This window comes from Numida meleagris, chromosome 2, assembly GCF_002078875.1.
Source record: "Numida meleagris isolate 19003 breed g44 Domestic line chromosome 2, NumMel1.0, whole genome shotgun sequence".
Taxonomy (NCBI): Eukaryota; Metazoa; Chordata; class Aves; order Galliformes; family Numididae; genus Numida; species Numida meleagris.
In genome coordinates, this window is record NC_034410.1 from 37822910 (window position 1) to 37836259 (window position 13350).

The 13350-nt window shown below is 36.8% G+C and overlaps 1 protein-coding gene across 4 annotated transcripts in view; it reads right to left on the minus strand.

Moving 5' to 3' along the window:
- The window catches only part of TOP2B (topoisomerase (DNA) II beta), a 64330-nt gene that overhangs the window by 13886 nt on the left and 37094 nt on the right, over positions 1 to 13350 (minus strand). For all 4 annotated transcript variants that reach the window (XM_021385645.1, XM_021385642.1, XM_021385644.1 and 1 more), the window contains exons 13-22: positions 13177 to 13302; positions 11808 to 11918; positions 11605 to 11710; positions 11286 to 11395; positions 7771 to 7863; positions 7564 to 7678; positions 5448 to 5569; positions 4522 to 4670; positions 1808 to 2039; positions 125 to 259 (exon numbers count right to left, since the gene is read on the minus strand). In XM_021385645.1, coding sequence (XP_021241320.1) covers positions 125 to 259; positions 1808 to 2039; positions 4522 to 4670; positions 5448 to 5569; positions 7564 to 7678; positions 7771 to 7863; positions 11286 to 11395; positions 11605 to 11710; positions 11808 to 11918; positions 13177 to 13302 — 1299 coding nt within the window. The remainder of the gene's footprint in view (positions 1 to 124; positions 260 to 1807; positions 2040 to 4521; positions 4671 to 5447; positions 5570 to 7563; positions 7679 to 7770; positions 7864 to 11285; positions 11396 to 11604; positions 11711 to 11807; positions 11919 to 13176; positions 13303 to 13350) is intronic.

Consider the following 13350-nt stretch of genomic DNA (forward strand, 5'->3'; position numbering starts at 1 on the left):
AAAATAATGAAATCATGTTTCCCTCCATGTACATATAATGTTCAGAAGTGGACTAAAAAGTTCTTCTGCATGTAGGATAAAATTGTTCAATATAGAGCTTTTTTTTTTTTTAACTGTAACTTACCTGGGTCCATGTCCTTACAGGTAGCTCTGTAATTTCTACAGTGTTCCTGTCCACCACAAATATTTCACCACTGACTACATACTGGTTTTGACCAAGTTCTTGAATGGTTCCTCTGAAGTTTTTGTAGTTTGGAAGCTGAAATTGCAATAAAAACCAGTGGAATGCTAAGAAACTTTGTAATAAGTCACGGGAGAATTTTTTTTTTCTCATGCATCATACAGCTATCACTTTATATTGTGCTAATCCATCAACCAGCCTCTCATGCCTGTGAAAATCTTATGTCATAGCAAAAACATTACCAAAAAAACCCCAACAGGATACACACGTGCAATTACCTTATTATCTACAGAGTAGATACATAATTAAGAAGACGCAGCTGAACCCAGGAAGGTGGTGTTTCTCTTTGGTTGGTTTCTTGGTTGTGGGATTCTCTTTGTTTGTTTCTAATTTATTTTATTTAAGTTGCTTGGTTGTTTTTTTAGTTTGGTTTTCTTTTTGGATTTTTTTTTTTTTCAGAAAACAGCAAGCACAACGAAGGCATGACAGAAAGTGGACTGATACCCCAGTCTCACTATAAATTTACATCAGCACTAAAAGGAACAGAGAAGTTGTGCTACCTCCCCTGGTCATTTTTTTTATTCATGTGCTGTTTGGCAAAGATAGTGGAACCCATCCAGTTTAAAAAATAACTAGCGGTGACAGATTTTTAATTACTGTTATTATTTAACTGAATTGATTCCCTTATCCAGCTTACCATGCAGCCACAAACACATACCAGCATACAGAAAGGAGCTAGACGGAGGCAGAACTGCCTCTTTCAATCACAGTGAAGCTTCAATTGACTGTGAGACTACACAGAAGGCCTAGGAGTCCTAAAGGAAGGGCAATGGATTGCATTAATTAAAAAAAAATTCTAATTATTGTTCCCAAGAATTTGCAAAAGAAAATTCACTAAGTCACGAAAATTGACGCTGTGCTCTCAGAGGCAATGAAATGTGACTTTAAGTAGAGATGTTTCTGCTTCTATGACTTAGACAATACAAAGTAGCAATATCCATTTATCCACTAGTTGGAAAGGAAAGGTTAAATAAATTACTTAAGCTGCTGATTACAGAGATTCTGGCTTCACACAAGTATTCTTACTGTGCAAAGTTTTTTTGAAGTATACACCACTTCCAAGAATTTCTTGTAAAATTTTAAATAAAGAGCAGAAGCTACATACAGTTCAGCAGCTGCTGATTTTCTTCAACAGCGACAATACCTTCTCCTATGCTTACAGATATGTTAGAGTAAAATTCAGATAAGACCGTGGAAATTTTATATTTGGCTGAAGGTAAGTCGTTGTACCTCAAAAAAGAAAGAGTGGCACAACTTTCTACTCTACTCCCATGCAAAATAACTACCTTTAGGACTTGAAACTTTGAAGTCTTACAGTCAATAGAGTATAGAAAGTACTCTGAAATAACTGGAAATATACAAATTGCACTGCTTTTTTTTCAAGATGAACTTCCTCAGTCACTTCCCAACAGTCAAGTAAGGCTCTTATGCAAAATTATGGGGACAATTCAACCCAGATATTTCAATAATCAAGCATTCATAGGGTTATATGACTACATTTCCTAAGTACAAATTTAGGTTTCATTAGCAAACATATAAGATGCTGGTAGATATTATTGTTTTTACCATAGGGTGGGGATCTAAGCCATCCAGCATTCGTCTGACGTTGTTAACAATCTCTCTGGTATCATAGTTTGGAAGTTTGCAAGCCCATCCAGTACCAATTCCTTCAGCTCCATTTACTAAAACCATAGGAATAATGGGAATATACCATTCAGGCTCTACACGTTGGTTGTCATCATAGAGGAATTTCAGCAAGTTGTCATCCACTGATGGAAAAAGAAGCCTGGCTAAAGGGCTTTAAAAAAGAAAGAAAACAAAAACATATAACTGGAGCCCCACCAGTTACGTGCATAAATGCTTTAACACTCATTGTGTCCAAATATGACCTATTTTTCTCATGTCTTCTTTTCTTCGCCATTCTGAAGATGAAATTGCAATGTACACAACTCCTGAGAAAACAAAGTTCTTCCCAATGGAAAAGTGTACTAATAACAGATGATGTCTGCTTCCTTCCCGATTATACATATACACAATATGCTAATAATTGATAACACTTATTATCTACAGAAATACCATTCTCTGAAGCGTTCAGGATTCACACACATCAATGTAGGTCACCTAGATTCTGAAAATACTACAGAGGTTTTAGTGGTGACTTATGTTGCTCATCTAGGATATTGTCCTGGGTGAACACAATTTCCAGAACCTCATGAAAAGAATGCACAGAATTAAACTGCTACACAAAAAACACATATGAGAAAGTGAATAAATTCCAGTACTATGTATAGCTTCTTATTTTCTGTTAATTGTAAGCTTTATAAGAAATTTTTGGCTAACCATTAAACTGAAATTAGGAAATAAAATAAACAATGTAGAAAAATCTAGGAATTACAATAAGGAATACATTTTCACACTGCACATTAAATTGAATGTGTTTACAGGACTGTCAACGTGACCTCAGTGCCAGGAAAGATTATGGAGCAGATTATCTCGAGTCAGATCACACGGCATGTACAGGACAACTGGGCGATCAGGCCCAGCCAGCACAGGTTCATGAAAGGCAGATCCTGCCTGACCAACCTCATCTCCTTCTATGACCAGGTGACCTGCCTGGCGGATGAGGGAAAGGCTGTTGACATAGTCTACCTAGACATCAGCAAAGCCTTTGACATTGTCTCCCACAGTATTCTCCTGGAGAAGCTGGAAGCCCATGGCTTGGACAGGTACGTTCTTTGCCGGCTGGATGGCCGGGCCCAGAGAGTGGTGGTGAATGGAGTTAAATCCAGCTGGTGACTGGTCATGAGTGGTGTTCCCCAGGGGTCAGTACTGGGGCCTGTCTTCTTCAATATCTTTACTGATGACCTGGATGAAGGCGTTGAGTGTACCCTCAGTAAATTTGCAGATGACACCAAGTTGGCAGGAAGTGTTAATCTGCCTGGGGATAGGAAGGCCTTACAGAAGGATCTGGACAGGCTGGATAGCTGGGCTGAGGCCAGTGGGATGAAGTTCAACAAGACCAAGTGCTAGGTTCTGCACTTTGGCCACAACAACCCCAGGCAACACTACGGGCTTGGGGCAGAGTGGCTGGAAGACTGTGTAGAAGAAATGGACCTGGGGGTGTTGGTCGACGCTCGGCTGAACATGAGCCAGCAGCGTGCCCAGGTGGCCAAGAAGGCCAGTGGCATCCTGGCTTGTATCGGAAATAGTGTTGCCAGCAGGAGCAGGGAAGTGATCATCCCTCTGTACTCAGCTCTGGTGAGGCTGCATCTTGAGTACTGTATTCACCTTTGCGCCCCTGAGTACAAGAAAGATGTTGAGGCCCTGGAGCATGTTCAGAGTAGGGCAACAAAGCTGGTGAGGCAACTGGAGGACAAGTCTTCTGAGGAGCAGCTGAGGGAACTGGGATTATTTAGTCTGGAGGAGGCTCAGGGGAGACCTTACTGCTCTCCCCAGCTACCTGAAGGGAGGTTGTGGGGAGGTGGGGGTTGGCCTCTTCTCTGATGTAACTAGCAATAGGACAAGAGGGAATGGCCTGAAGTTGCACCAGGGGAGATTCAGGTTGGATGTTAGGGAAAATTTATTCTCTGAAATAGTGGTTAGGCACTGGAACAGGCTGCCCAGGGAGGTGGTGGAGTCACTGCCCCTGAAGGTGTTCAAGAAACGTTTTGATGTTGTACTGAGGGACATGGTTTAGTGGGAAATACTGGTGATAGGTGGATGGTTGGATTGGATGATTTTGGAGGTCTTTTCCAAGCTTGATGATTCTATGAATTTCAAGGTATTAGCTGTGGTAAATCAGCACTGTTAAATTAGGTCACTATTATTCAATATTATTAATAAGGTATAATTTAGTTTTATATGAATAAACTTATCAGAAAGGAAAAGAATCATTCTCAACTTGCAAACCTATCTTCAGTTGAAGGACTTATTACCAGGTGGCAATACATTTTTCTTTGTGAAACTCAGTAGATTTCACATTGAACAGAGAAACTGAATATTAGTAATTGACCCAAGTCTACAACATTTTCAGCCTTCATCCTTATGATTCAAAATTTAATTCCTTAAAAGCTACATTTTCTACAGCAGTTCTGTGCAGAGAAAATCTATGCAGAAAAATCAAGATGAAAAACCACACTTACAAATGTAAGGCAGAATTTGAGCACTAACAGCTATCAATATACACTAATCCTCTCCCATTCCTTTCACACTCAAAAAAATCCTTTAGTGTTGTGAAAGGATTACTTTGATAATAAAGCTTTTTAAAACTATACGTTTACCTTAGCATAGTGAAAATATAGCGAGGGCTGGCAGCATCCTTTCCACCATGAAGCCTGGTACCAAACTGACCAATAGGTTGTAGAAGATTAACATTGTTACTTCCAACAAAGTTCTGAGCCAAGTTGACAATAGTCATCATTAATGCTTGCTGTAAGAAAACACATATTCATGGAAATAAACATAAGAACTAAACTCTTTCAGGTGACTAACCTGACTTGAATTTCAAAGAAATAATCTTCCCAAGAAAGGAATATAGTAAACCTCTTACTAGAGCTACTGGCAAAGCATAATGCTCCCTCTTTTGTACCCACATTGTCTCCCTGAGTTAAACATCCTTATATTCTATACTTGGGAAAGCCCACAGTTCTCTCCAATTTTTTTAAAGCACTTATCTGGAGGAATGAAAGGGGCAAAAACTGATTGCATCTACTTTCTCTTGCACAAACTATTACTCACTGCATTCAAAGGGAAAGATGAAGGGATGGAGAGTGAATATGGCAACTCATGTTAATATTCCAGATAAACATAAACAAAACAGGAGATAGAAATAATATTTGTTCCAACACTGTTTCAGGTTTTTGAGAACAGTGCCTCCTTCTTACCTTAAAAGGCTCTATTTCTTGTTCAACACAAAAAAATTTCCCTAGTACATAGTTACTATGGTTGAGAATCTGAAGAAGTTTATTATGTAATTGTTTACCTACCATTTCTCCATAACCCATAAACTACTTGGTAATACCACTGTGCACAAGGACTTGGAAGGAATGGAAATATGCTTTCTTTTTAAACTATATACTGCTTGGTTCAAACTCTTTAAAATTAAATCTGTAATGAGTAGAATGAGTTAAAAGATTTGCAATTTTAATACAGTAAACATTTTCCATAGGCTACAAATTCTCACAACTTTTCTACTCTTCATACTCACCTCCCCATGGTGATAAGCTGACATTTCAGCAACAGAACCAGCCAGCTGAGCAACCTTTACTTCACGTTTATCATTTCTCTTAAAGCAAGTGAACAAAACTTTGCGCTGCCCTGGTTTTAAACCTAGTGAGAAGAAGATCCATTTTCAACACATAAAAAAGCACTGGTTTTTAAGAAAAAAAAAATCGGTTTTGCTTTATTCTCATTTCTAATCTCTTGCAAGAAGCTTAAACATTAAAGGGAAATAAATGCATACTGTAATATTAACAAAATAACAAATTCTTTTCATTTATTTTAAAATAACAGAAATAATAATATAAATGAATATTTTAACAAACAGAAAATGTTACCTGAAAAGTGGAAACTTAACCCTTTAAGTCAACAGCACACGACACTATTCTAATAAGTAGCAACTCTATCCTAAATGTACCTCTGCAAGTCAAGAGTTGTTTCTTTCCAGTATAGTGAGCAAAATCTTTTTCCTAAGAATCAACACAAATCCAGCAGTGGCAACTGTAATTGTAGCTTACACTTATATTAAAGCACTCTGAAATTTAACGTTTTCTGTTAAAACAAAAATGCATGCTATTTGTTTCCCTTCTACATCTTCTAAAGTTTTAAGAAAGAAGCCATTCTCTTTGATCTGATTGTTACCATTTAGATACACTTGAAGTATACTTTAACCACACCACCTTTGTGGAAGGGACCATATAATTTTTCTGCATATTATCTGTAACTGATAACCAAAACATGCTTATTCATCTATTCATTATTTTAACTCACAAACGCTACTAAAATGCACTAAACTATCGCTACACGTTACCATTACTAACCTAGGTCAAACATAAGAGCAAAAATTGAAAAAAATACATGACTTCAATCTCCATTTCATTTAGATACATAAAATCAATTTTTTTTAATTATTTTTTTTTATAATGGGCCTGCACCGTATTCTCTAGCAAAGATATAATGAAAGTAACAGACTTAGAAGATTCCCTTCACACAGGAGAATCACCAAGAAATAAGAAAGCGGTAACTGAAAACTGTGAAGAGATGGTTAAAATGTTTTTTCTCTGTATTTTTTCCTGAGATTTGCCAATGGACTATCCTGTTATTTACCACCTGTGAGACTGAAGAACAAAAATTACTGCTAGAATATGACCTTCTGAGAAGTTCAGAGGCCCATGATCGGAAAGCAAAATTACACCCAAAGCTGACAGCAACACGAATAGCAATTCTATAGATAACGTTTAATGTTTTATATATATATATATATATGTATCTATACAAATATACACAGAAATTATATTACATTATGTATACATGTTATTTATGTGTGTCTGTAATATAATATGTGTATTCCTCATATATATTAAGGTTCCCTTCTCGTTTTCTTACATTTCTGTAAAGATAAATGCTCTTGCAGCATAAAATATTTCGGTGTGAGCTTGTAGCATCAAGAAGGCTGAATACCTCTGCTATAAAAAGTGTACAGGAAATTGGAGATAAATGCTTTTTTTTGGCTTACGAAACCTCAAGACCTTTTTACCATATCTTATTAAGCATATGTATACTGACAATAATATAGGCAGAAATTTCTGTTCATGCTGTCTGCAGATGGCTTTAGAAACGAAGCACACTCTGCGTAGTAAAAGCTGCTTCTTTTCATACTCACGATAATGCAAAGGAAGAGTTAGTAAATCTGATTTAGAGAACCATAGGACGATTACAGGAAGGGTCAGTAACCACTGTAAGAGTGCTCATGCTATATGATCAAAGGGAGAAAACATTTCAACCTTTCATTTTTATCTACATTCAGATGACAACTTGAATTGTAATCATTGTAACCACTCAAAAGACTTGTTTTTTCTGAACTAGAAGCAAAGCACTTGTAACGTCCAGGGAAGAGTTTTGGTTAAGCTAAAAGGCTGCAAAGCATCAGTTTAAACTTCTTCACAGAAGAAAGGTTGCAACTCCTTCGCATATGAATGATAACAAACAAAGACATAGTAGTCTTCTATTCTCTATCTGAATATATTGGCTTCCAAACCAAATTACAAGTTTAAAAAACAATACAAGGGAATGTTCCAACAAATCATAATAAATTGTCAGCTTACCATCAACAAGGGAGGGAATAGATCTTTCATTGTCTGAATTTGAGAAAAGGATCAACTCCTTGTTAATGAAGTCATTGTAAGTCAAATGTTTTGTCGCTGTACCATATAAAAATTGCTGAAAAAACACATACATTATTCACTCAGTACAAACACCACGTCACATTTAAATCTCATCCACTGGATTTGTTACTACTATTTAGGACTCACCTCAGGAAGGCCATGTAGCCGACGCTGTCGCCTGTCCTCCATGAAGTTTGTTAGCCATTCTTTTCGATCATCAATCTTCTTTTTACTGAAGGCCTGAAAAAATTCCAGTTTCATGGCATTATCAGCATAGAGATATTTATATAAATATTTGTTTCTTTAGCCATAATTTTATATGTACTGCACACTATCTGATCAAATACTCAATATTTAAACTGATAAGACAAACCATGTAATTAATGCTTACATTTTAGCAGGTACAGGCTCATGGCCTATTGGACATTGCTACAGAAGGTTCTTCTACCTGACATCACTCTCAGTGATCATCATTTAAATTCATATTACTTCAAAAATCTGTAGGCAGTTAGAAAAACCTTACAATTCTTATTCCTCTATTCACAGCAGAGGTGTCCTTTCATATAGAAGTTTAAAGGTGCTGGAATCTTTCTGTAAACAATATTAAGGTTGGGCTCATTATTTAGTTTATCATCAAGAAAATTATCTGAAGGTATTAGAAGATACTCCATTCCTCTTGTCCTCTCCATTTGCTCTGTCAGCTACAGAACGCCAGTAACTTGTAGCTGCTCCTGAGTGGCTGGCACAAGTCCTCGCAGGAAATTGACAGCTTAACAAAACTGACATTTTGTAAAGACTAAATGAGAGTTTAGGTTAGCTGACTGAGAGCCTCAGTCTTTATGAATACAAGACATCACTTTAAATCAATAACATATCACTATAAAATGACACATATATGTATATCAAATGTTCTGAAAGACTCTGTTCCATTACAGAAGTAGAGTTCCCATCCAGTGAGTTTCTTCTCCAAAACAAATAAGAGAAAAATGCATAAAAATTGAATACGTAGTTTTAGTAAAATTTTAACTACTTTGGGAAAATTCTGTGAGTTGCTGAGGTACTACTTATTATTATTATTATTATGGAGTAAAATATAGAGATACCATCATGACCTGATTTCAACTATTCTCCTGCGTAAGAGAACAGTGCTATCTTTTTCAAAGGACTCTGAAGCACTGCAGAAGTTCTCAATGGGTACTTTCATTTCCCTGAAAATCAAGGTATTTTGCAATAAATAGTAGATTTTAGTAACTCTCTGAGAAAGGGATAAAGTAATATCACCCTGTTTAGCTTCAGCTTGACTGCCTTGGTGAGCAAAGCCCAACAATTTACAGTGTCAGACCTCTGAAGGATTTAGATTAATCTCCTGTAAAAACACGGGCTACAATAGTTTTCTTCTGGGTCCTTTCCATAAGTCTATACCATTCCTAGACCAACGAAGTGACAAATGACCAGAAGCATTACTATGAAAAAAGTTCTTCGGAACACTGAAGAATTTAGAATGTGAAATAATATTTTTCTTGCCATGGGACCTAGTAGGGCCTAGAACCTTAAACCCCATATACTGAAAGGTAAACTTGGGGCTTGAATTATAGCTAGCAGCAGAGAAAACGTGGATGGGAGTACAGATGAATCTTCTGTTAACAGCATTAGAAGTAGTCAGTAGTTCTTCCCTACGTAACAGAGATGACTAATTTCATAGAGAATTGACAGGATATCGTTTTAGGCAATGAGTATCATTCTTAACAGGTTATATGGCCTCAGACATAATTTGAACTAATATAGACCAGCTTGTACATAAACCATTCACTACTAACAGGACAACTTTATACAGTCCTGGAATATCATGGGCAGTTATGTCTAGCCTCTAAGATCAGACAAAAGACAAGGTGAAGAGTATGAAAAGTAGAACAGAGAGCAGGAGACTAGATCCTCTAGAATGGCGTGTAAGCACTTGGTAATGGTACTGATGAGACGGTCAATGAAAAATGAAAGTAAGTCATAAAAACAAAGGCACTAAAAAGAATTCTTAGTAGGAATAGAATCTGCCTCCAGGGGTACAACTGGCATCAAAAGTGACTCCAGTCTTTACAACTTTAATTGCAACAGAATCCTGATGTTTCCTTGAAATACCCATTGAATGATAATTCTGGTGTACATGTAAGTCTATTTGCAGAAACAGAACTCAGATTTTTAATCAGGTTGTTCAAGGTCCCTTCAGGAATGGGTTCAAGGGAACTTCTAGAGAGTTCAGTGGAGGGCCACAAAGATGATTAAGGGCCTGGAACATCTCCTGGACGAGGACAGGCTGAAAGACCTGGGGCTGTTCAGCCTGTAGAAGAGAAGACTGAGAGGAAATGTTAGCAATGCTTATAAATATCTAAAGGGTGGCTGCAAAGTGGATGGGGCCAGTCTCTTTTCAGTGGTGCCCAGCAAAGGGGTAATGGACACAAACTGGAACACAGGAAGTTCCATACAAACATGAGAAAAAAAATTCTTAAACTTTGAGAGTGTCAGAGCACTGGAACAGGCTGCCCAGAGAGGTTGTGGAGTCTCCTTCTGTGGAGATATTCAAAACCTGCCTGGGTGCTTTCCTCTGCAATTCACCGTAAGGAACCTGCTTTAGCAGGGGGCTGGTCTCGATGATCTCCAGAGGCCCCTTCCAACCTCTACAATTCTGTGATTCTGTAATGGATATGCAAACATACAGATTCCTTCCTATCTAGATGAACACACTTTTCTGGGATAGAGAACCACATGCATGGATTATATTTCAGTGCATCATGGAGAGAATTAAAGTGACAGGTACAAATAACCTTTGATACATAAGGTATTTTCCTTCAACAGAGCAGATACCTACTGTTAACTCATGTCTTCTCTTAGTAAAAACACACCATTTTACTGGATCCACAATATAAGGAAAATATTGTTACATAACTTTCATTATATATATAAATATATCTATAACAATATATATTTGTATATAAATATGATTCTGAATATGAGCATTTTCCTGATGTTAATTTTCTTTCCTACTCCTTTTTCTTTTTAATATCATCTAAAACTAAAATAGAAAATTGAAGTACATGAAAGGTAAAAAAAGGCTTATTCCAGATACTCCCATCTTTTGCTTTTCCTCAAGTTCTGTGAAACACAATTTCCTGGTGTACTGACTGAGTCTGTCTGTTGTGTCTATAACATCTGAAAACAACTACCTAAAAGATTTCAGATTCAAATGTGCAAGGCACATATGCGAAAAAACACGTGCCACACTGGTATATCTTCAAAAAATAAATCATCATCTGATCTTATTTACTCAGAAACAAAAATCAGGTCCCTAAGCAGCTATGGGACATCATTTGTTTGAGCTCTATTGCCTTTCTCAGAGTACTCTTTTGTGCGTTCTGGCTCTAAAAGCAACTTTGAACATAGGGTCCTTTGATATCCACACCACATGAAAGTGATCGAAGGTAGCATTAATTTTGTATAAAATTAATATGAGAGCCTTTGGGTAAAGGGCTTCCAAAAATTTTTTTCTCTTGCAACAGTATCTTTTTTTCCGGTTATGACAAGAAAAGCTGATAGGACTTCCTCATGTGCCATTTTCAGTGAACACTGGAAAATAAAATATATCATAGAGAATTACTTTTATAAGTTCTCACCAGTGTAATGGCGGCATCATCTTCAGGACCAGCATATCGAAATAAGATTCGATGTCTTTCCATGTCAGCAAAATATTCTTTTGCTTCTTTAGCAGTGCTGGTACCCAAACCTATACAATAAAAAGAAGCAGTTACTTCGCGCTCAGAATTTAAGTTTTAACATTTTACTCTTTGTATATTTACATCTAACATTTTATCCCTTAAATAATATAATAATAGAAGATACTGTCATGAATGCAGCTACAAATAAAAAATTGTAATATCCATTTATTATGTATTTTTAGATCCACAAGGTTAACTTATTTATTTTTAAACAAACCTTTGTAATATTTTATCTTCCATGCTTTATGATTTTCCATATGTTTCTTCCACTCGTCAAATTCAGGAATACTATAGAATGAAAGTTCTTGCTTATTTTTGCTTGCCTTTAAAAAAAAATGAAAACAAAACAAAAAAAACACTAATCAACTTTTCTGTTGCACTGTGAATTAAAAAGTAAAATTTCATCAACAGAACCCGTACCTTTACAATAGGAGTGATGAATTCCTCAAGAAAACCATGTTTCAACAGTGATGGCCAATTGTGATGAATAAAATTGATCAACAAGCCTTTTATGTGAGATCCATCCTGATCCTAAATCAGACATGAAAATACAAAGCAATTTCATAAAATGTCAAAGCCTCACCCACCGCAAGACCAAAACAAGAGTGCCAGTGAATGAAAAAGTCTAGTCGCAAGGATAAATAGATCACACTGGCCAGGATACATCAAAACAATATTTGCTGACAGAACACATAGAAGGGAAGAGTTAGGTTTAATTTGGATTCTGAACTTAATCTTGGTATAAAACAGCCACTTATGAACAGCACGGTCCCTTAGCTAATAATTAGCTCTTCCAAACTACATGCACAGCTATGACTCACAGGGTTCTTTGCCTATGACATGTTTTGTCTGAGAACTAGACAGTTCTCCTGGACAACACGGAGCTGAATCTGTGGAAAAAAGCCAAGCCTGGCCCACACTTCTCATTAGTGATAAAATGTTTGATAGTTTGACCACTTCAGGAAAACAAAACAAAATAAAATAAAATAAAATAAAATCACAAAGTTTTCGTAATTATCTAAAGCACAGGATAACTAGACTTTTACGAATCAGAACAACAGGCTGTATGGGAACTGCTGAGTCATGGCCTGAACCACCGATTGAGCACCTGGAGGAAAGACCCAGTCAGCCCTGGGAGCACAGGTGAAGGCAATTCACCTGTGCAACCAGAAGGGGTGGAGCCTGGCTCCACCCCTCTTAGGCCTCATTTAAGGGCTGACTGCCCCTAAGGAAGGATCTCTTCCTGGAGATCCCTCCTTGGTGGAAGCCTTTTCCTGCAAGCCCCAAATCTTCCGATCCGGGTGAGTGCTGTATTTTCCTTCCACCTTTTGTAATGCTATTTCCATCGCGTTAGTCCTGCTTATCGCTACACAGGCACACACTTCATGAGAATATACAAAAATAACTGTCTTCATTCTTATCTCTCCCAGACTACCTAACATTATAACTTCATCTACTGTTCAATTTTGTATGCACTTTCAACATATTTTTGATTGATCAAAAGCATTCTTGTTTATACGTGTTTTTATTATTACATTACTTATTATTTGTGTTTGGCTTCTCTGCTACAGTGCAGCAAAGTTCAGTTGTTCATTTGGAGTAACAAAAACAACATATAGATAATTTATTCCCTAAAAGAAATCTCATACATTAGAGATTTCCTCTGAATACATCTATATTGTCCTGAGGCAGTCTCGGGTTATAATGCACAAAAATGCAGTCTACAAGACTTCAGCAATACACGTTTAAAGAAGCCCTGTATATTAAAAGCTATGAATTTCAAACTAACCTGATCCGTCATTATCATAATTTTTCCATATCTCAGACTTTTTAGAGATTCTGGATCTTCATAGCTTTTCTTGTATTGTAGTCCAACTATTTTGATGATGTTGTTGATTTCTGCATTTTCCATGATCTGTATGAAAAAGTTATCTTTGTGGTTAATATAAAAAGCAGAAATTCA